The sequence below is a fragment of the Quercus robur genome, chromosome 12 (assembly GCF_932294415.1).
Source record: "Quercus robur chromosome 12, dhQueRobu3.1, whole genome shotgun sequence".
Lineage (NCBI taxonomy): Eukaryota > Viridiplantae > Streptophyta > Magnoliopsida > Fagales > Fagaceae > Quercus > Quercus robur.
In genome coordinates, this window is record NC_065545.1 from 3,949,058 (window position 1) to 3,973,455 (window position 24,398).

A 24,398-nucleotide genomic window follows, 5' to 3' on the forward strand; every position below is an offset into this window, starting at 1 on the left:
CTCTATGATTGGGAAAATTAGCCACCATTTTTAGATACCAGCATCTGTTATTATAGATGCTTAAATTGCTGTGGAGGTGTCTTATATCTGCTGTTTTAGATCACTCTTTTCATACCAAGGAACTCCCTCTTTATCTTTACATAAAAACTCTCCAAATGTAATTACTAGGCAGAAAAGAACTGAAAAAAGGCCTTCAGAGTTGACAGAGTGGTAAACAACCTGTGCTGAATCTGCATTATTTGGAGCTGACGCATATAAGGAGAGCTCCTCACCACTAATCATATCTTGCAAAGCATCAGAAGATGACATTCGCAATCGCTTCACTTGAGGGGAATCACCTTCAATATCTCCAACCTGCAAAGATGATGTAAGCTGAAAATTTCTCCTCAATTTGACTTTAACAATTATAGAAAAATAATCACACAAAAAAAAAAAAAAAAAAAAAAAAACAACATTAAGAGAAAGATGAAACTTTATTTGATGATATCAATGAACAACAAAATTTGCTGTAAAGATATAGTGAAATGTATTGTAAATTTGTAATATTTCATTACTCATCAAGTGATATGATAAAGACACAAAGATTAAGCTGTACAATCAAATTACAGTGCCAAAGAAATCATATGGTTATACTAAAACGTATTACAACTAAGTAGCAAAGAGAAGTTAACGACTTCCATTACAAACCTCTTCCTTTAGACCAGATGACAGCATCGAGCCACCCAATCCACAAGTAAATTGCACAAGTAAACTGTCTCCCAACCGACTTCCCAGAAAAAATAATGAATTCCCAATTGTTGTAATCCCCTATATAAAAATAAACAAATGGTAGTTTCCCAGAACAGCTGTTACTAAGCATTAGAAAAATAAAACCAATGCAAGATAGATCAATGCTAAAAGACATTAGCCCGAAAAACACTAAAATATGCAACCAACCGATGTAAGCACTGAAGCTTTAGATTTTGAAAGATCAAGTCTCTGAACAACCCTGCAAATTAAAAACAGAATCTTCCAAATTATATGGAGAAGAACATAATGTAAATATAGGATTATTACTTTGCAGTCCAATGATGTTACATAGGGGAACTATTCAGGCATAGTGCAAGCATTATTCCAGAGCTTCACAGGAACAAAATGGAGCAAACATATTGGATCAGAAATACATACATTCATTTCATCTATATACATATTTTTTTATAGGTATCTCAACTATAGAAAAAACCTCAACGAAATGTAATATAAATCGCCAATACCATCGTACATATACCCCTGTTCACCACATAAAAGTGATACAATGCACTATCCGAATCAAAAATAATTATAAAATACTACTATGCCAAAAAAAATATTATTGATAAGTTCAATAGTTTATTGAAATAAAGGAAAAAATCAAGCACATAGGACATGGAAAAAGTTCCCCCAGAAGAATTACATTTAAAAGTTCATAAAATCACGAAAGTACAAAAGAGAAGTGGGGGAAGTGAAAGGAACACTGCCCTTTGCAGACATCCAATCACACATGACCTCAAGAACAAAGGCTAAAACACAAGTAAGCCAGTGCACAACAATGCCAAATAAAGTCCAACCATACCAAACATAAAATATTGACAAATAAGCACTTATACTAAATTTTGGAGAAAAAAGTAAAAATATTAAACTACTTCTCAATGATCTTGAAACATTAAATTAGTTGATGAGATGAATGATTAACAAATAAAACTTTGATAATGAAGTCTCAACTTTTAAATTAGGCACTTATCTAGAGCATCAACTACCAAATATCTAATTATAAAACGAATTGCTTTCTTCATAGAGACATCCCAAAATACATGATCACTTTCCAAATGGGGAAGGTCTTTCTTACTTCTTCAATTTCCTATGGTACCCTTATCTTTTTTTAAAAGCAAACAAGATCTTCTTAAAAGTGATGTCACTTCTAATATAAAGTAAGGAACATTTTATGAATCAGTATATTTTTACTTTTTTATTAATAATAGTAACATTTCAAACCAAGACATATAACTTTAGCCAAAGTGAATCAATATTAATAAAAATCAAAGTTGAAACAATTTCAAATAAAAAGGCACAAGTTTCCAAAACTACTCTCTAAAATGACACCAACAACAAAGGGTACTTACTTTTTAAATTAAGTAAAAGGTAATTTAGAAAACTCATTAATATTGTGTCCATTGACTTTTCAAAGAGAACCATATTTTGGGACATCCCAAATTGGAAGAGGACCAGCAATATAGGATGCAGGGAATATAAGAATAATGCAACGCTGCAGAAGTCACCAACCAATACCAAGTCTAATCAAATACATCAATTTGTACAAGTCACCCATTTTGGTATCTGTTAATTAGATATAAAAATTCTTAAGTATGGTGAAAAAACTACCCATATTATCTACCCAGCCATATACGAACATTGAAAACAAAAAAATAAGTAGCAAGATCTTGTCTTCTTCTGAAGACAATTGTAACAAGCAAACAAGTTTAAAAAATATACAGTAACCTACCGGCCATCATAAACAAGGTTCAGCAAAAGCAGCTCCCCAGTTTTTGTTGACAGCAAGGCCACATCAGTCAATAACCAAGTTGTGTTGGCAGCATCAAGCTCCACGCTGAAACTTGATCTAGGCATTTCCTGACTGAAATAAAATGTACTTTAAAAGTGAGGAAAATGCTTTGAATTTAAGTCAACCAAGGGGAATTAAAATCAAATTATATGCCATCTAAGCGATTGCTACAAATATGACAACCAATAAATCTGAGACAAAGGGAGAAAAAAATAGGTAAGGAAAAAGACAACATAATATATTTTAAGGGAGATAATAAATAGTGATGACTCGTGAAAATTATACCAAATATATTTTGCATGTTTTATAAACTAAGTATACAATATAAAAGTATGCAATGAAAGTATATAACAAGGGTGTGATATGAAATAACTAGATATCAAAAATTTAACAATAATTTGTGACAAAATTGCCATCTTCTCTACCCAAAGCCATACAGTAAGAGTATATATTATACCCTACTAATTAATTGGTCTGTTGAGCAATAATTCATCAAGGAACCCAACATTTGATCTCCTATAGATTACAACTATTATAATGACAGAAATTAACAAAGAATGACGTAAGGAACAAAATTGGATATAATACTCCTCGATGAGGAAGTTTGGTGATTGATTTTAGGTGTTTAAGGGCTAGGGGATTTAGGTTTAGCAAGGGAAATAAGATGGTTTAGATGTAGAGTGATGATTCTTGAATAGAAATGAGATTAGGGTTTAATTAGAAAAAGAACTGATATTAGTAAGATCATAAAAGAAGACTGGAGGATTTTTTTTTTTTTTCTGATCCAAAGTAGCTCTCTTTCGGTCCCATATCGCCACAGCCATTGCCCTAACCGTGTCGCTGGCTGACTCTACAAGCAGTATGGTTTTGAATGGTGAATATGAATTAATTGTGATTGTTAAGGGGGGTGGTGAGCAGCGTAAGATCCTCCATTCAATAAAAAGAAAAATGATAAAGAGATCCTCCATTCATATTCAATTGTCCATTTAGTCTGTGATCATACTCTTCATTTCTAATCGGATTGCTTTAATGACACTACTCCCCTAATATACTTCTCCACGAAGAATGCATAGGAAGATGGGTCAAGACATAATGATATATTGGCCCAAAAATGTCATGTTTTGAATGGTATTAGACAGAAGTTATAATGTTTGCAATTTAGATCAGCTCTAACACTAATTGGGTTCCAAAGAGAGCTACAATGTCTGATGGGTTTTTTCTATCCATATTTTGTTAGAGAAGGGGAATTTAAGACATGGGAACAATGACATGAAATGGACGCATAATTGATGTACCACAAGCAACATATTACCCAATTTAAAGATAAAAAAATACATCTTTTTTTATAGAAGTAATTAGTGATGTTAGATATAACATATTAGATCTAACATGTATGTAATGAAATTAAATTAAATTTCAATTTAATACAAAGAGAGAGCATAATGTCACCTGTTGTCAACAGGAACAGCATAATTGTTCAAAGCCAATGCACATGAGGCTGACTGCACAAACATGAGACTATTGATTTAACATACAAATAGATGAACTTGTAGACATCAAATAACTTACAACACTATATGAAAGCATAGAAAGAAATTATAACAGTAATAATGCTAATCTTAATGGCAGTAACAAGAATGATGATTTTTTTTTTGGGATAAGTACAATGATGATGATCATGTTGGTGATAATAATGAAGCAGAAAGTAGCTATTATGCAACAAAATAATACCTGACTATGATAATGAATAGAATTTGCACCAATCACAAGAACACCACCAATAGGTGATGGGACCGCAAGTAGCTTGTATGCATCATGAGGGAGATTCTAACAAGAAGAAAAGAAAAGGAAAGGAAAACAAACATTTAAACATAAGATGATTTTCCAAATACCAATTGCTAAAATCAAGATAATGATAGTCATATTTTCACCCCTGGTCAAATGCAACAAATTCACATTATATTTCATGGCCATTGGCTGTATAGAAAAAACTTACAACGGCTGACCATATGAGAGGATGCTGCTTCATTGTTGTGCTGATACTGAGTGCAGAAATCATGCAAGTATGGTGCTTCCATGAGACACGCCCAGCCCAAGTAAGCTCCCGCTCATGAAGGATTACCATCACAGGCTCAATATAACCTACAGTGTAATTACATCAAATTTTTAGAAATGTATTAATAGGACCACAACTCTTCAAATACTAAAGGCCAAACAACCTGCAATACAGGAGGGTATTGTAACCCCCTGCCTCCTCTAATCTTTCCTCTCATTCCCCACCCCCCCCCCCCCCACCCCGCCCTTTTTTCCCCACTTCAAACATACCGATAATGAAATAAAGAGAAACTAAAGAATGCACTTGTATTGCCTTTGGTAGATTTACGAGAAATGGACAATAAACAAATAATAATGATTATGATGATAATTAATTGATTGATATAATGAATTCAAGAACAAAAACAAAACATTACCAACAATTGGAGATTTTAGAATGAAACTTCAAGGTTCCCATGATATTTAGATCAATCAAACATTAAAATTTAAACAACAAAGTCGCCATAAAATTTTAGAAAGTAAAAAATGCCATTGAATTTAGATCAATCAATTATTATTAAACCATTTTGGGGTGGGGGGGGGGGGGGGGGGGGGGGGGGCTAAATCGTGCATTCTCAAACTGATGGCCAAGTTTGCATCCTCAATATGCTCTTTAATATTAAACATTAATAAGTGCACACTTTCAATGCTTAGGGAAAGTGAAAAAAAAAAGTGGCTCATGGAAATTTCCAGCAAACAAATCTAAAACAAAAGGATAAATGCTAGGTAACGCTTACCGTGTACAAATATATAGTCTTTTACATGCTTCATGCCTAAATCTCGTAGATTAATTATGTATGAGGACTCAATTCGAGCAGAAACAGCACCTCCAGAACTTAAAGCATCGTCATCCCCAACTAAACCAGAACCAGCCTGACATAGCCAAAAGTTGGAAGATTAAAGCTAAAAATGCAGTAAAAAAGATAATCATAGAAATACATCAAAACGTAAAATGCAAAGTGCACATATACAAGTTTAAATATTTGCATAGAGGATGCCAGTTTTTGAAAGTTAATATGCCTTGATATTTAAATTATTAATATTCCGAATTCCATTAAAGACACCAAAAGGACCAATCCTAGTCATCCATACCCTCAATTTCAGGAGAGGATATCTCATCAGACCATCCTCCCACAACATGTGGGAGCCACATGTTGTGAGAAGCCAGTCTCTTGAGACCATTTCATAAGATACTTTCTCCAATTCCAGACATTTTGCAAAATTACCTTGAACTCTTTGTGGGAACAAGATCTATATCAAAGTTAATTTTACTAGGTCAAAACAGGAAGGTGCAATCCACTAACCAGAATAGAAGGTACCCAGCCTATTTAGGTGAAAAGCTTCAAGTATTACTTGGCCTTACAATCTCAACAACACAAGCATAGTATTTATAATGCTACAATTAGGCATGTACTAGCAGAAAATAAGATGTAACACCCAGTGCTACATGTCATAATTGATGAACTACAATTGGGAATATGCATATAACACATGATAAGCAAAAAAGTTATATTCTGGAAAAGCTCTCTCAAGTAGCCAATCATACCCAAATGTACATAGACCTAAATATCAAAAGTTATATCCTGTACCTGCAACATTACAAAATCCAAGCATACCCAAAATCACAAATCACTTCTCAACAAATATATAAGAGAACTGAAAACATGACTAATTGTCATGAATCTTTCTTACATTAAGCATCACTGCAAATTGTTCAAACAAATGATAAATGAAACTCACTGAGAAGATGTGCAAGATAAGTTGTGCCCAACATAAACTTAGGCTTCCAAGGGCAGACTCAGATATGTACTTAAATAATTCTATACAATATGAACACCAAATGATACAATAGGATGTGAATATGTAATTTAAACTTCATACGACATAAGATGCTGTCTATAACAGATATGATCCAAACAATTATTTCAATTAAACATCAAATAATATTTTTTAAATTTTTACACATTGTGTGAGTCTGACATTATATCTTATCCTCCAGGATACCATGACCAAGTCAAACACTTGGAACTATGATACTACATAGCCACACAAGCCAAATTTTAGAACAGTTGCTAAGCCAATAAGTTTCCCTTCCCAAAATTTCTTGAACTTAAAATGTAGAAATTAGAATTAATCTATAAATTAAACAATTCAATGTAAAACTACATGAGGATACAACTAGGATTTTTTAAGTTACAAAGAATAGGAGGCAATAAAGACCTGGGCTGCCTTAAGAATTATCATTTGCAACTCAAAAACAAGAACACCACCACACCTCCCTTGAGGATCAACCTTCACCAATGGGCCTCTTGCAAATGATTCTCTACCTCTTTTCAAATGAAGCCACTCGGGACCCTCAAAGCAATGCATAGAGCTGAAAGAAAGATAAAAATCTATGATTTATGATGATTTTCCACTGTTGCAAAACAGACTTTAAAATCATAATTGTGTACACAAATGTGTGCACAAACACACATGTATAAGTTCCAAAAATAGAAGTATCATATCTGCATCAAGAATGTCCTCATAAATCAAAAACAAAAAATTATCATTAGGAAAAGCATCACACTTATCTCAAAAGTATTTGGGATTTACCATTCTTGCTTGGGACTAATTATTTATTCATCAGCATCACCGTTGTTTGGGTCATATGCGTCTGACCTCAAAAAATGGTGCTGCTTTACATCAAGGTAAAGTAAGAGAGTCCAAGTAATAACTTTAGCCACCAACCACATATCACAAAGAGTACAAAAACTATATGCTAAGTCATAGTATTACAAGCATCCTTCATTATTTCTCTTTATGAGTGGTCTTTTGTATCAGGTAACTCTATTCACTCCTTCATTGAGTCAATTCATATATAGATGTATTTTCCCATTGTAATTATTTAGGCTACTTCGTGTTTATTTTCACGATACAGTCTCATTTCAATAATAGCATGTTCACCTATCAAAAAAATATTATTATTAACTTTAGTAATGAAAAGTGTTTTTTTTTTTTTTTTTGGTTCGATAAATTCGATAATTACAAAGGGGGAGGGCTGATTTGAACCCTTAACGACTTTGTTAGAAACACCGGGAGGTGCCAGTTGAGCTACAAGCTCTTGGCTAATGAAAGTTTTTTATTGCATTACTTCTGGACCTCAGTATTCGAGAAAAGGATACTAGACATAAGTACACTTAAACTTAGATGCCACTGAGCTCATTGGCTTAAGTTCTGAATTATCAATGTGTGCAAGTTATGAAACCAATCTTAGTTCTTTACCTAGAAAAGCATGATATTTCATATGAAGTTAAGATAATCAACCCTCCAATAGTTCATTTGACAACTCTCACTGTTAACAGTAAACCTAATTCCCAACCTATAACAAGTAACAACGAGAAATGCAGTTATTTTCGCAATTCAATTCACCTTGTACGAAGTCCATGGATCGAATCGTCGAATTCAAGAACAGAAATCTTCGCATCGCGAAAGGCCAAGATAATAGAGTCTCTTCTCCTAGAGCCATCGCCACCTCCAACGGCCAAAACCGCCATGCTTTCGACATTGGCGTGTAACCTATAATGACAAACGAGTTCCAGCGAGGCGCCGGCGAGGCCATCCATGAGGCCGCCGCGCATAGGTTCGACTGAAGCCCTGGCGGAGGAGTCCCTGGTGGCGGTGGCGGCAGCGTCTTCTTGGACTCGAACAATGTAGAGCTCGAGGACATTGGCGGCGGTGACGACGAGGTTAGGGATTGGGCCCAAGTCGTGGCGGCGCGGAGGCCAGTCGGCGTCGAGGCCGTCGGTGGAGGTGATCGGAGGGATGCGAGAAGTGAAGTCGGCGCGAGACTGGGTGATGAAGCCGGAACCGCAGGTCTCGATTCCGGTTGGATAGTGCATCATCTTGTAGGCGGCGTAGCTCATCTTTGAGAGGCTAGGGTTTTCAGAAGGGAAAACGACGACGTTGAGGAAGTGGAGGAGGAGACAGTACAGAGGGTTTTACTCAGTTTTTAGGGTTTTTGAAATGAGGGAATTGAATGAAGTTTGTGCTTGGCGGGAGGAATACTTAGTTATAGACTGACCAGTGAGGAGTGAGTCAGTGAGATCGAGTGAAAAATAAAAAATGGAGACAGAACCGTCACCCCACCCTTTATAGTTTATAGTATCTAATTATTAAAAAATGTGTTTTTTTCTAGGAGAAAACATGATATCAGATAATTTTAACTCAAATTGTGTTTTTAATTCTTAAAATTAAAAAACAAAAAAAAGATTTTACAAATAAGAGTGCCGAGTGTTTGACTACTTTCATGAGTTTATACGATCTCATGTTCCACACCCACCAAATTATTATAGAGAAGAATTCCATAGAAGTAGCTCTAAGATACTGGTAAGAGATTTCGAATTCTAAATCTCATAGATATTATAAAGCTTTAAGAAGAACTAATCCAACCCTTTTAAATTTTAAAACACAATTTTAACTAACTTGGTATTGTCTGTCCATTATGTAACTACCATCACTCTTTTATTTTCTTTTCTTTTTTTAATGTTACTCTTAGAATTTTATTTTGAATTTAGTAATGAATATAAACGTTTGATAAGGTAGATCTAGGATTATCTTGTTAAAATCTTATTGATAAATTTTGTTAATTGGGCTAGTTTTTCAAACATAACAAATTTTATCACTCTGTTTATGCTTCTCTTTTTCAACATATGCAGTTTGAGTTATAGACGCGCAGTATTATACTGTTAGACCCAAAGAAATTGAGTTCAAATTGCTCTAATTTATTTGCATGCATTTGGAGCATTTGGTTTGTTGTAATATATCCTTAATGTGATGCACATTATGATGATGTGATATTAAGTTTTTAGTTTATTTTATTTTTTCTAACATTATCATAATTTAAAATTATAAAATATATCACATCATATTAATCTCATCACATTCTTAAATAATGTAATGTTATATTCTTGTATTAATATTACATTAATGTAAGATTACAATAATGTAATATACGATGAATTAAACGCCCCTTGATGTTATACGCCATAGAAACGGATTTCCAAATTTATCCTTTTCCCTTGGAAAAAAAAAAATGTAATCTCTATTTTATGTTTAATGTGGTTTTCTTTATTTTAATTTGGTTTAAATATTTTTGTCTTCACTTGCTCTGATTGAATTATAAGTAACCGAGTGTTTACCTCTCTATCTAAGCCAGAACTACCCAATATCTCATGAACATAAATACCCATGGAAGTTCATACAAAGTCAATTGTGAAAACCCTTTACAACAACTGAAAAGTAAAACAAACAAACTGCTCTTATTGAGGAGTGTTTTTGGAAAAGTATAGTTTAGATTTATTTGGGCTGAAAATTTGACCAAACTTTGTACAAAATTCTAGGATAATGAAAAAAAGGATGTAGCTTTTTGTGTTTTTGGGCTGGGGAGTTTCCTTTTGAGGTTTTTGGTTGGAAAATGGCTGTTGTATGGGATTTTGGCTGTGTTTTGTTGTAACTTTGTGAGGGTTTGGGCATGTGAAAAAGGAAGAAGCTTTCTTGTATTCTTTTTGTTCTGTCTTTGGGCTGGAAAAAGGATGGATTTTTCTGGGTTGTTTAAGCTCAATTTTCGGAGCTCTAAAGGGTTGGAGACTTGGAGTTGCAGCTATGGAGGCAGGCTGTTTGCAGTATCGAGTAGGTGAAAAGGAGGGATTTTTCAGGGTATTTTGGGCGTATGTAGGGGAAGGTATATGATGGTGTTTTATGGTTCTTTGTGAATAAGTTGCTATGGGATTTTGCTGTACATTTGTGGATGTATTTTCAGTGGACAGTGGGTATTTTGGGGGTTCAGGTAGAGGTTTAAGGTGGATGTTGGAGAGTGAAAACCCTTATGCCTGTTTGGAAGTTTAAAAAATGAGGGGGAGTAGAGTAGAGGAATGGAGAGTAATTCAATTACCTTGTTTGAAAGTTTTTTAAGGAAGGAGGAGGGGAGTTTGGAGGGGTTTCAACCACCTCTAACCCCTCATTTTTAATTCCCCCAAATTGGAGAGATTTGGAGGGAGAGTAGAGTAGATAAATTATTGACTAAATAAATTTTTCAATTTACCCTTTCTAAATTAATAATAGACCAATGTTGTAAGTCCATTTTCAAATAGGGGTAAATTTGTCTATTTTAATCATTTTCACTCCTCTCCATCCTAATTTTTAAAATATTCAAATAAGGGGAAGGGTTAATTACTCCCTTCCTCTTACTAATTTTAAAAACATCCAAATAAGGTGGAGGGGAACTATTCTCCTCTACTCACCTCCCCACTCCCCTCTAATCTCCTCCCTCCCTAAACTTTCAAACAGGCCATTAAGGATAGATCCAGCCCGTGGGGACAAAGGGAAATATTTTCTTTGCGTTTTTGCCTCCTTGATGATTCTTCTCTCTCCTTTAGAAAAAGATGAATATATTGGGTCTCTTTAGGGTTTAGGGTATGTGGATAGAAATGAAAGTGAATAAAAATGTGATGTGTTACCTTTGAGGTCACTGGAAATCAACATTTAATTTCAATAAATCTTGACACACCCATTAAATAAAAGAAATTAACTTGATTTTCAAATAAATCACATGCATGACCTGATAAAAATAAAGGGACCAAATATGACAAAATAAATGGAACAGAATAAAAATAAGACATGTAATTTAGGAAAATCAGTTAAATTTCTTAATCAATTTTGGTGCATAATCCTTAATGTCATGCTTGATTAAAAAGACCTGATTTTTGCTCATGAGAAGCCGAATTAAAGAGAATTTTGTGATCTTAAGAACCAAAGTTAATCCAATCACATGGTTAAAATTTAATTAAAACTCAACTAAATCTAACCAATCACATAGAAATTGATAAAAAAAAAAAAAAAAAAAAAAAAAAAAAAAAGGGGGTTTGGCTATTAAAATCATGAAATCCTTTAACTTTAGGGTTAAGACCTCTATCAAATTTAGAGCCAGCCCAAATATGGTATTAACACATGAAATGATATGACATATCAAATGAAATGATATTTGAGATCAAATGAAATGAAATGGTACCACCTAAATGAAATGATATATCAAATCAACTCTTTAAAATTCTAAATGAATATGATAACTGAGATCAAGCTAGTCATGTAAGTTGGAGACATGATTCCAAGGAAAGAAAATAAAATCAAAATTCAAAAGTTGAACCATTGCAACGAAAACAACAAATGTGAGAAATAGATAGAAGCAAAAATGGTATGTAAAAAGAACTGATATTTCCTTTAAAATGCTAGGAACATAGAAATGGATAGTATGATCTTCAAGCTCTCAAAAAATCAATTCCCCTTTTTTTAGTACTATGCTGCAACTTACTCCACATCTCTACAAAGCACATTGATGAAGAAAGGGTTCATATCCATATGCATGGTCATTTCAAAAGTTCTAAGAATGCTTTAGCTTCCAGAAGATATACAACAGGTATTTGGAACAGTGATGAGGATTAAGCCATTAAGGTAGAGATAAAGTGAAAATTCAAAGTTCAAAAGAAAATCTATCACTAAAGAGGGAACCTCACCCACCTGAGATTTTAAATTGCACAAAATTCCTTGTTTGAAAATTTGAAAATATCAGCACCTTCAGGTGAGTTAAATAAGCAATTTGTATAAAAGCTGAAAGCTATCCATGTGTGGAACAACTTCCTCAATAACAAACTCTGCCAGGAAGCCATATCTTCAAGAAAGGTAGCGTAGACGGGTCCAAGCAACAAGCAAGTAGTATCTCGAAAATAAGTCCATTTGACTTTCCTACTTATAGCTCAAAACAACATCCACATACATCTGCATCAACAAAAGTAACATTAATAGTCTTACTAAGGAGGTTAGTCACTTGTTATCAAAGCATAGAGACTTACAGATTTGGCAAGCTCTTTGGCTTTCTCATCATCAAAACCAAGGGAAGCCATGGTCTTATGACCTGCTGAATCTTTTTCCGACCAAATTCCAAGAAGCATATGAGTAGTCGTTATCTCCCCACTTTCACCTGCATTTCAAACCTTAGATATGCAGTAAATATTTCCACTACCTCAGTTTTTACATACCAAACCTTATTGCAAGGAGGTTCATTGAACCACCTTCAATTTCTACATTTCCACCACATACAGGGCTACGAGATTCTTAGGCACAAAAAAAAAAATTGAGTCTACAAAACATGGTAATTACATTCTCCCATACTTGAAAGAGCAATGCTAAGGGACAAGTCATAATCACACATAGATTCACTATCAATCACAAATATTTGTTACACTAGTAAGCATTGATAGCATTATAAGGCATTGGTGAGCAACAAGAGGCAGAGAGGGTAGACAAGCTCAAATAGTACACATACATTCCAGGATCTCTGCAATGAAATTAATATCATGGCTCAATTCAAATTATTTGAGTTCCAAAAAATACGAAAATTAAGGTATATCACAGAGAAATGAGTTAAACAGAACTTCTTCACTATTGATCGGTAAGAGGAAATATATTATAATGAAAAATAAATGTACATTAAGTTCAAGGAGACAAACTCATCTGTCGTCTAGGAATATCCCAGAAAACAAAGTACTAACAACTCAGACTTTTATTCTCTCCTCAAAGGTGTTCTTGCCCCTCGAACATTCATCTGTCTCTCTCACTTCAAATGTTCCAAAAGATGCAAGAAGGCACAACATTCCACACCCTTTCCAAAAAGAACTTAGTTTTCTCCTCAACATATAAGCAAATCACACACCAGTCAAGAAGTTATATTGACTGGTGTGTGTGTGTTTTGGATCTCAGTGCTCCAATAGTAGTAATAAGATTTATGTAATAAAAGAAAATAATTAATTGGTATGGACATTTCCATCACCAATCAAATTATTGAATTTTCCATCAACATCCTCAAAGAAATCAGAGACATCAAGATGATTCATATCCACTCCATATGGAAGGTCAAGATCCATGGGATCTTCAAGATCATTGTGATCAACAAAATTTGTTTCAATTCTCTTTCCCTTTTCTTTTATGGAGGCTTGGTACAGATCTACCAAATGTTTAGGAGTACGACAAGTACGTGACCGATGACCTTCCATTCCACACCTATAACACTTTTCTTCATGACCGTTTGATGATTTATTTTGTAAACGCTTGCCATTTTGATTCTTCTAATGATAAGGTGTGTTATTCCTTTTTGAAGAATTATGAGAATGATCCTCTATATTGATTCTTCCTTCCACGCCCACGACCACAAACATAATTTCCTCTATGTTTATCAAATGAGGTTCCATTCGCTTTAGGGAATGGAGTAGAACCGGTCAAGCGAGATTGGTGGTTTTTCAGCAAAAGCTTCTTATTTTGTTCAGCCACTAGAAGACATGATATCAATTCAGAATATTTTGTGAACTTACGCTCTCGATATTGCTGCTGCAGGAGCATATTCGAGGCATGAAATGTTGTAAATGTTTTCTCTAACATGTCTTCCTTAGTGATTTTTTACCCACATAATTTTAATAGTGAGATTATTTTAAAAAGTGCAGAATTGTACTCACTCATACTTTTAAAATCTTGCAACCTCAGGTTCAACCAATTATAACAAGCTTTTGGGAGGATTACAGATTTTTGATTCTCATATCTTTCCTTTAAATCATTCCATAAGACAGGAGGGTCTTTCACTGTAAGGTACTTAGATTTTAATTCTTCATGGAGATGAGGGCAAATAAAAATCACTGATTTTGCACGATCCTGTAGGGATGCTTGATTGCCATCCTTAATTGTATCTCCAAGGTTCTTTGCCTCTAGGTGAACCTCAGCATCAAGGGTCCATGACAAGTAATTCTTGCCCAAGATGTCAAGGGCAACAAATTCAAGTTTCGTAAGGTTCGACATCTATATAAATATATAATTACATAAGAAATTAAATAACTAACATAAATATAGGGGAGATGTATATCAATATGTGTACTCATTATTACAACCTTATTCCATAAACTTTATAAGCATTCTAAAGTCCTATATATATGTGGGATTTCTTTACTGTTATTGTACACATCTAAGAGAGATCAAAAGAATTGTGGATGACCACTTGAATATAAAAGTATATCAATATATATTTCTTGTTTCTTTTACTTTGTTTTATATATTAATGGTTCCTTGGATATCAGTAGGTTGACAAGTCTCGAACGATGATGATCTTTGGGCTATATCTTGTAAAACAAGAACACTGAATCAGAGGAGACCGGTGGAGACCGGCCAAAAGTCCTCCGATGATGAAGTTAGTGAACTTGGAATTCTCGGTAAGGAAGGAGTGTTTTCTTTAATAAAAAAAATGTCTGAATACCTTATTCTTCATCAAAGAATCCTTATATAGTATGTGTGGAACGGTTATCTGTTTAATAACCGTTGCTAATGTCGAGGAGTCCGGAGAATTAGAGGTAACTTCCATAATCGCTATGGAAGTTACCTAGGTTGGACGGCCCGTTCCATAGTAGTTAATGTAGAATTTGGCACTTAGTAGTTCAATCCGGTGAACTCGTCCATCTTTGATTAAAGACGGACGAGACTATCTAGGACGGCTTGTCCTTGGTCCAAATGATGAAGGATGGGTAAGATTCCCATGGGATCTCATCTGTCCAAAGACGGACGAGGTTAGCCAGGATGCTTGGGACGATCACTTCGCCTATTTGGTTTGTCCTAGCTTGCCTTTCGTTAGACGAGACATATGGACGAATTCAGGAGTTGATGTTTTTTATGACACCATCATATATATTTCCATCATTTCACAATAAAATTAATTGTATATTCTTTACTATCTCAATAGGAATTAAGCAATACATTTTTATAAGTACAATTTTGCTTAAACCTGATATAAGAAAACTTGAAGTCCCTACATTGACCACAAAGTTAATAATTTCAATCCTTGAGTACAAAATGATTGCAACTTTTATGATTGTCGAGGACTCCTACTCTGATTCTAGGATGACTTCTAACTCCTGGTTCAAACGCCTTGCAGGCATACTTACATTGATTCTTGTAGGGCCTGTAGATGCAAAGGGATTAGGAGGCATGGTTAACTTATCTCCTTCTCCTTCCAACATTTGGACCACAACTTTCATTGAAGGACGATCCACTGGGTGCCATTGGATGCACCAGAGTCCTACAATTGCGAGTTTCTTTGCAATTTTAGCATCTTCATTATCCTCAACATAGACTCGTAGGTCTTCTTTTTGCTCTAACAAATTGTAGATCCATTCTGGGAAATATATTTGGCTAGTGTTCTCCATGGTTACATCAACATTTTTCCTACCTCCAACCATTTCAAGCAACAATATTCCAAAACTATAAATATTTGATTTGTAAGACACGCTCCCAAAGTTCCTAGAGAACACTTCGGGTGCAATGTAACCCATGGTCCCCCTAGCTGTGGTCATAGACACTGCACTTTGATCTTTTGCACACAACTTGGCCAAACCAAAATCAGAAATTTTTGGATTGAAATTTTGGTCTAGCAAAATATTATGAGGTTTAATATCAAAATGGAGGATTCGTTGATCACATCCTTGGTGAAGATATTCAATTCCTTTTGCTATGCCGAGAGCAATGTCTTGTAGCTTTTCCCAACCAAGGAAACGGTTAGAATCTACTGAGGAAATGAACTTCTCTAGTGAATCATTTGGTAAGAACTCATACACTAGAGCTCTTCTAAATCCATCAGCACAGAAGCCAACCAAGCGAACCACATTAACATGGTGGATTCTACCCATTGTTACCACTTCATTTATGAATTCTTCCCCATTGCCCTTGGAACTGTTCAGGATCTTCACGGCTACATGGATTTCATTTGAAAATTTTCCTTTGAATACTGTTCCATAGGCTCCTTGTCCTAACTTCTCAGTAAACTGATTTGTAATTCTTTTAACATCGTTATACGAGTACCTTGTGGGCTTGAGAGCTTTGTAATCCTCCAAAAACATTTCAATCCTAGCTTGATTTTCTTTCTCTGTTTTGTCATAGCGATAGACACGGTAGAGTGCATAGATTACTAGTATCAAAAGAAATGACCCCAAGCTGGAACCTGCATGTTAAACATATTCGTGAGTCTAAAAAACAAAAAATAATTTACTATTAATTTTCAAAAATGGCCAACAAGAAACTCACCAGTTATCACTATTTTTGTTAATGTACCTATAAAATATTTTAATATGATCAGCTTTTTATTACATATCTCAAAAGAGAAAATAAATAATAAAAAGTAATTGTGTGTAAAATTTCTATTACTATTAGTAAAAAAATAATATGGTACTGTTAGAATACATCGACGTGATGCTCTCTTCTCTTACATGAATGATGGATTCCATCATGAATTTTAATTAGTAGGATTAATTGTTATGTGAGATGAGGAAGTTCCAAGTCGTGGTGCTCCTTAAACACTAAATAATTAGGCTTTGAGTTCATGTTTAGGCTTTTAAGAGGTCTAATGTTCTAAGCAACGAGTTTTCCTCAATTAAACAATTACCTCACTTATGCTAATATTTATCTAAAATTTATGTTGATATTGCAAAGTTTGGTTCCAACTGATGGGCTACAAGCTTATTCAAGTTCTTTTGAGACACGAGTAAGTATTTAGTAAAGTACTAAAGTACCATGCTATTGTACTCCTAAAACACTAAATAATTATTCTTATTAGCAAGGTAATACTGCATTCTAACTTTGTTTTCATGTTTAGGATGTTAAGAGGTCTAATGTGCTAAGCAATGGACTTCCTTAATTAATCAATTAACCACACTTGCATTAAACTTTAGCTAAATTTTATGTTGATACCCCGACGTTTGGTACCAACTGATGAGCTACCAGCCTATTCAAATTCTTTTGAGACACATGTAGTAATTATTCAGTATTAGGCAAAGTATAATTTATACCTCCTCCTAACACATAATAGTGAGTTTTACTAAAAGTCTTTCATCTTAATTAGTGTGTCAATCTTTTAAGCCCAAATATCAATTCAATATTATTAAGAATAACAAATTAATAAAGGGAATAAGTTGAAAAAAAAAATTTGATAATCACTTGAAGTTCACAAACAAAAAGATATAATTAATGTTATAAAAAAAAAGATAAAATTAAAAAATGACACAAAACAAATTAACTAACAAAGCAGTGAAGTTCAAACGAGCAGACAACACAGAAAATAAAAGGAAGAAACAGAGTACGATTCGAAACGAAGAAGAAGGAAGAAGAATGGATGACCAGCTGTGATGGGGTGGGTTCCTTGATGCCACCAACGACGTGGTGGAACGTGACTGGTGACCTGGGGGCTGATTCATAACAAGTGAGACACAACTTAGCACCCCATGACTGGTTACAGGAAATTACCTTCGCAGAGCATTTATTAACTGAGGTTGATAAAATCAAATACATGTTGGCTTGAAACGTGAAGAACTTGGGTGATTATAGAAGTGGAAATAATACGTACCTTTGTCTTTGCACTCAGTTCTCACATCAGTGATATTTTCCTGGAATCTACAGTTCTTGCCTTTCACTTCACCGCGTCCGCACTCCGATCCGGACCATGTCAATTGAAGAGAATGAGAATGCCATATATAAAATGGAACTGATGAAACGCTATACATCTTTGTACATGATAATATGGACAAGTCGTCGATGTCTCTCTCCGAAGGAAAAGCATAAACTGAGGTTGAAAAGCTACTAAGACAAGGAATCAGATAATAAGAAGATTCTGTATCTGGCGTACATTTGAAAAGCGCATAGTCAGAAAGATCATTTTTGAATTGGAAAGACGAAGAAGATAAATTGAGTTTGAGTCCCCGGATTTTCCGTGGAAAGCAGCCATCTGAGTCAGTTACTTCAATTGACTGAGATTTGTAATCAATTTTTTTAACAAAGGCTTTTACTGAAGTCAACAGCTCAAGCACCGTATCATCTTTATCATTGCAGTAGAGATCAAAGCCACCGTGGTGGTCTGGCTGCCTGTCTTTGATGAGTTGGAAAGGAAATCGGATGTCTAGGCCATGCTCTCCACACCGAACTTCGGGACACCATTTGTGGCCTTCTCCAAGGTCTACGATGAAAAGCACAAACAACAGTAAGGTTGGGATAACTATTCTTAGGTTCTGTTTAGTTAGAGGAGTAGGAAAGTGGGTGGATGAAAAATTAGTAGAAGGATGGAAAATATTTAGTTTTTTCTCTTATAGGTTTAGTTGGAGGGATGGAAAACTTTTTTTTGATTGAAAAGAAAAGTAAGAGGATAGAAAATGTAGTTTATATAAATTAACTATTATATCATTGTTACATAATATGTAAGAAATAGATTTATTTGTACTCATTAAATAATATAAAATTTACCAACAATTATATTTTTTAATGTGAAGTGTTACGTCCATACCATTTTTCGCAATACTTTTACAACATTTTTTTACTTGACTCCAACACTCTCATTCTCTCTCTTTCTTTTTTTTTTTTTTTTTTTTTCCTCCAGTGCTGTCTCTCTATTTTTTTTTTTTTTCTTTTACTTGACTCCAGCGCTCTAATTTTCACTTTCTTGTTGGAAGATATTTTTAACACGGTACCACAAAGAAGTTTTTATTATATATGTTTATGTACTGTCGGAAAAATTCATCTACCTCAGTGGCAAGAGGATTAACGTTGAGTGCAGTACTCACGGCCTTTATTGCTCTTGTTCTAGTCCATGAAACTTGTAGTGCTATTGCAAAGTTATAAAATTTATGTGGAAAGTTGTTACTAGTTTTAATTTAAATTCATCACTGAAATTATTTTTTTACTCACCAATATTAACTAATAACAATCTATTACTTAAAATTTATAGTGAAAATATTATGATAATATTTCACAATTAAGATTTTTTATTCATTATATTATTTCCCCTTTTTCAACCTTTATTTTCATCCATAAGTTTTTCTTTTCTTTTTCTTCCATACGTTGTCCTTCCTTATCCCTATCCCCTTCTTTTTTATCTTCTTCCTCATTCAGCACAGCTCTCATTCTCTCTCTTTTTTCTCCAGCGCTCTCTCTCTCTCTGTTTTTTTTTTTTTTTACTTGACTCCAACGCTCTCATTCTCTTTTTTTTTTTTTTTTTTCTCCGTGCTGTCTCTCTGTTTTTTTTTTTTTTTTACTTGACTCCAGCGCTCTAATTTTCACTTTCTTTTTGGAAGATATTTTTAACACGGTACCACAAAGAAGTTTTTATTATATATGTTTATGTACTATCGGAAAAATTCATCTTCCTCAATGGCAAGAGGATTAACGTTGAGTGCAGTACTCACGGCCTTTATTGCTCTTGTTCTAGTCCATGAAACTTGTAGTGCTACTGCTAAGGTTAATCATCACTACTGTGCCCCTTCTTCCTGTGGCAACATCCACAACATAAGCTTTCCGTTTCGATTGAAGAACGACCCAGAAAAGTGCGGGGACTCAAGGTGTGAGCTGTCGTGTGAGAACAATCATACAGTGCTATACTTATTTGAAAGAAAATACTACGTACAGGAAATCAATTACAATAACTACACTATCCGGATCGTGGACTCAGGTATACAGAAGGATAATTACTCCTCCACCCCGAGTTATTCTTTAAATCGCCATACTTTCAGTCAATATCCTTCTGCATATACCACTTCTTTTTGGAAGTGGAAAGAGTACGAGGGGATTTCCCGGTACGAACTATCATGGAGTGTGGTTTGGATGAGCTGTGAAAAACCAGTGAATTCTCCATTCTATTTGGACGCTTCTACTTGCAATATTGACAATGGAGATGAGTACTCTTCCAACTCTTCTATTTCTCATTTCAAGAGATATAGATATGTTAAGGTTGGTAGGACGAACGCAACCGATGTGGTGGACTTGTGCAAAGTAGAGCAGATGTTCATAACATCTTGGTCAGGAAATGATGACCCAAATATTTCCTGTGCAGACGTCCACAACGAATTGGTATACGGTTTTGAACTTTCATGGCTCACAGGTTTTTGTAAAAGCTATTGCGGAAGATGGAACCTTGGTGAATGCTACCTCGATGACGGGAACAACGTTCAGTGCTTCAATTTGGGTAAACAATGCTAGAAAGAAAGACATAAATTAAATTCATACCGTGTTGTTGACCACTGTTTTCCTTCTGCATATTTTCTTCTTTTCTGAGCTCTTTCATTTCTCCACCGCCACAAACATTCATGTATTGAAATTCTATAGCAAATATCAAAACCGATTAATCTAATTAACATGGTAGGGTAATATTTATTGTATTTTAATTATAATGATTTGATTTTTAATTTTGAGGTTCCAAACGCAGATGTTACTAATTTATTTATCAAAGCAGACGGATTCGGTTTCATTATCAGAGTTTTCGTCGAAGGTGAGGTTTCTATGTGAAAAAGTTGTTTGAAGGATAATTTAGAATGGACAATGGAATAAAATTGCATGAGTAATTGTGCCTAATTAATGATGACACATGTAGAGCAATAACCATGTACTCGGGCAACAAATTGATCTCAAACTTTTTAGGTATGAGGAAATGAAAAGGGAAAATATGGAATTCCTTAAGAAATTAGCTTCTTCTTTCCATTAAAAATTTGTACCTTTCATCTCTCTGGTTCTGCGATAACAAAGAGTTAGGAATCTATGCATGTTTGCACATTTTCTATAACTTAATTAAAATTTTATTTGTTAGTCTCAATGGAGGATTGTCAAATTCTCCACTCCCAGCCGGTTTTTTTTTTTTTTTTTTTTTTTTTTCAGTCTCAACTAATTGTATTATTCATGAATCCCGATCACTAATAGGCAATTCGAATATTTATTTTTGAAACCGTTGAAGTCCACTAATTACATTAATTGTTATATCAGTTTGTAAGATTTATGTTGTAAAACATGTAGTACACGTTTAGCATGTTCCTATTTTTTCTTTTGGTAAGGAGCAGGAGAAAGTTACTTAAAGTTGATTTATTATGCCCTGGACATTTGAAGTTATTTATGTCATTTATTTCATTGATTAATTAATTTAATTTATGTTAGAAGGAAAAAATAATAATTCATCTTTCTTATATATCTTGCAGTTACTTCGCTGGCAATAATGGCTACCATAGGTAAGAAGAACCTGTGTCTCTTTTTTGATCTACTTTATTTAATTTTTTTTTAGCAGATCATTAAGACTTTGAGTTTGAAGTAGCGCATAGCGAGAAGATAAAAATGAAAGTGATATTTACACGAAATATACATTACTTATTGTTCTTGATTATTACGATTCATGAATGCGGTTAGTTGTAAGTCGTAGTTATGTTTTCAACCAAAAACTATAAGTGATAAGAGCATTAATTACGGGAACAAATTTGTTTTCTTATAGTAATTATTTTCGTGATGTTCCGACACAGGACTACAACTTGCAGCAAAATTTGTGTTGGGGATTCCTGGTGTTATTGCATTTTTTATATATAAGTGGTGTAGAAGGCATTTATATATCAATGTATGACGTTATCGAAGAATTTCTGCAAAGCCAAAATAACCTCATGCCAATTAGGTACTCTTTCTCACAAATTAGGAAGATGGCCAAAGGTTTCAAAGATAAATTGGGTGAAGGAGGCTATGGTTCTGTATATAAAGGAAAGCTTCGAAGTGGCCATCTTGTAGCTATAAAGATGTTAGGTAAGTCCAAAGCAAATGGTCAAGACTTTATCAATGAAGTTGCCACAATCGGAAGAATTCACCACAAGAATGTGGTGCAACTTATTGGCTACTGTGCTGAGGGACTAAAGCGTGCCCTTATATACGAATTCATGCCCAATAGTTCTCTTGACAAGTACATTTTTTCTCAAGAAGGGAATATCACCTTAAGTATTGAGAAAATATACGATATTTCTCTTGGAGTGGCTCATGGAATTGAATATTTGCATCGAGGATGTGACATGCAAATTTTGCATTTTGATATTAAGCCTCATAACATTCTTCTTGATGAGAACTTCACCCCAAAAATTTCTGATTTTGGACTCGCAAAACTTTATCCAATAGATGATAGTATAGTGTCTTTGACTGCTGCAAGGGGAACACTAGGATATATAGCTCCAGAGTTGTTCTATAAAAATATTGGAGGGGTCTCCTATAAAGTTGATGTTTATAGTTTTGGCATGTTATTGTTGGAAATGGCCAACAGAAGAAAGAACGTGAATGCATTTGCAGACCATTCAAGCCAAATTTACTTCCCAACTTGGGTCTATGGCCAATTTAGCAAAGGAAATGACATAGAAATAGAAGATGCCACAGAGGAGGAGAAGAAAATTGTTAAGAAGATGATCATAGTCGCATTATGGTGCATACAGATGAAGCCTAGTGACCGTCCTTCAATGAACAAAGTTGTAGAAATGCTTGAAGGAGAAGTTGAATGCTTACAAATGCCTTCCAAGCCTTTCCTATCATCATCACCAGCAAGACTGATAGGGGATGTAGGAGACAATTTAAATTCAATTAGTTCATCATTTCAATCAGGTGAATCAAGTCAATCGGCTATACTTTAAATGCAAGCAAAGTTAACACCACAGCAGAACTGGAGCAATTATTCTTCACATATATGATAGCATAAAGACATTTCATATTTTTGTATGACAAATAATTGGTCCCTTGATTTATGATAGCTATCCTTATCTACAACAATTTTTCTTTTTTGCTTAGTGCGTGGTATATTTATTTGTTAAAGTCTTTTTAAAAGGAAAAAAATATTTATAACTTTATAATTGTGAATGTGTAATTGATTAAGTTAATAAACAATGCTGAAAAACCGGGCAATATATTTTGGAGTGGCAATAGCCCAGTTGTAGAAATTGCTTTACACCTATTTATATATTCAGTACTCACATGCATGGTTAGCAATTAATTCATGTTATTATCATTAAAAAAAAAAAAAAAAAAAAGCTATCAATTCGTAAATAATTAGTGGCTGCCCTGCCTCCTATAGAGGATAAATTATTGTTGTGCAGATAATTAATATTCCTTAATCAACCAGGCTGTTCAATTAGAGTTGTCCCATTCAATGAAAATGTGACTTCTTTTATTTTTACGTATTCATCTTGTACTAATTTAAGTGCACAAGATGTAGCAAAAATTTAAGTGTCCGAGATAACAGGGCAAAGCTTTATTTATTTGTGTGTGGGAATTAAAATTGTCTATGAATATACAACTTCGACTTTATGAATCACGCCTAACTTCGACTCTGCATACCGTATTGAAATCAGAATGTCCCAATCCCTTACTTGCCCGAATGAAGAAATACTCAACACGTTTGAACTTTTCTTGAAATATTGAGTATCCTTTAGCATCCCATAGATGTACAAACAAATGGAGGAAGCTAGAGAAAGAGAGAGAGAAAATAAAATCCAAACCTCAAAGTTTCTTCTAGAGAAATACTCAGCGAGGTTTGTTCCAAGAATTGGAATGGTTTGATCACAGGCAACGCTAACTTTCACAAGAAATGAAAGAAAATAAAAGGAAACTAGAGTGTTTTTTTTTTTTTTTTTCCATTTTTTATTTATTTTCTTTAGAAAACCATAATTTCATTTTTCTTTTTTGATGTTGATGTTGATGTTGATTTTTTTATTTTTTTTTATTTAGATGCAGATGTGGTTTTTTAATACTAGTAATTAATTATTCCTTTTTTTTTTTTTTGAGAATCAGTAATTAATTATTCCTAATTATTCTATTAGCTTCGTGTTTGTGTGTCAAGTGAGAT

At 34.2% G+C, this 24,398-nt stretch overlaps 4 protein-coding genes and 1 pseudogene across 12 annotated transcripts in view; 2 read left to right on the top strand and 3 right to left on the bottom strand.

Moving 5' to 3' along the window:
- LOC126709523 (cleavage and polyadenylation specificity factor subunit 1) overlaps positions 1-24,398 on the bottom strand; it is a 91,588-nt gene that overhangs the window by 25,239 nt on the left and 41,951 nt on the right. Inside the window, exons 1-10 of one of the 4 annotated variants that reach the window (XR_007649412.1) lie at positions 8,084-8,779; positions 6,893-7,046; positions 5,410-5,545; positions 4,575-4,720; positions 4,310-4,405; positions 4,028-4,080; positions 2,519-2,650; positions 937-988; positions 688-807; positions 220-354 (exon numbers count right to left, since the gene is read on the bottom strand). Coding sequence is in view for 3 of the 4 variants with exons in the window: in XM_050409798.1 (XP_050265755.1) it covers positions 220-354; positions 688-807; positions 937-988; positions 2,519-2,650; positions 4,028-4,080; positions 4,310-4,405; positions 4,575-4,720; positions 5,410-5,545; positions 6,893-7,046; positions 8,084-8,577 (1,518 nt within the window). In the remaining variant the exon portion in view is untranslated. Of the gene's footprint in view, positions 1-219; positions 355-687; positions 808-936; positions 989-2,518; positions 2,651-4,027; positions 4,081-4,309; positions 4,406-4,574; positions 4,721-5,409; positions 5,546-6,218; positions 6,246-6,892; positions 7,047-8,083; positions 8,780-24,398 lie in introns of those variants that run through there. The other 3 variants (XM_050409798.1, XM_050409801.1, XM_050409800.1) reach the window with 3 other exon arrangements.
- The window catches only part of LOC126709531 (ATP-dependent Clp protease ATP-binding subunit CLPT1, chloroplastic-like), a 90,588-nt gene continuing 78,204 nt past the window's right edge, over positions 12,015-24,398 (bottom strand). For 2 of the 3 annotated variants that reach the window (XR_007649418.1, XR_007649415.1), the window contains exon 7: positions 12,015-12,217. The gene's annotated coding sequence lies outside the window, so the exon portion shown is untranslated. Of the gene's footprint in view, positions 12,282-24,398 lie in introns of all 3 variants that reach the window. The other variant, XR_007649414.1, reaches the window with a different exon arrangement.
- LOC126709526 (rust resistance kinase Lr10-like) overlaps positions 15,480-24,398 on the bottom strand; it is a 31,929-nt gene continuing 23,010 nt past the window's right edge. For 2 of the 4 annotated variants that reach the window (XM_050409809.1, XM_050409808.1), the window contains one exon: positions 15,480-16,736. In XM_050409809.1, the coding sequence (XP_050265766.1) occupies positions 15,625-16,736 (1,112 nt within the window). In that variant the 3' untranslated portion in view covers positions 15,480-15,624. Of the gene's footprint in view, positions 16,737-16,819; positions 16,847-18,134; positions 18,820-24,398 lie in introns of those variants that run through there. The other 2 variants (XM_050409811.1, XM_050409807.1) reach the window with 2 other exon arrangements.
- Positions 19,844-24,398, top strand: part of LOC126709525 (rust resistance kinase Lr10-like) — a 58,441-nt gene continuing 53,886 nt past the window's right edge. The window contains exon 1 of the mRNA XM_050409804.1: positions 19,844-20,503. Coding sequence (XP_050265761.1) covers positions 19,892-20,503 — 612 coding nt within the window. The 5' untranslated portion in view covers positions 19,844-19,891. The remainder of the gene's footprint in view (positions 20,504-24,398) is intronic.
- LOC126709529 (rust resistance kinase Lr10-like) lies at positions 21,741-23,476 on the top strand (annotated as a pseudogene).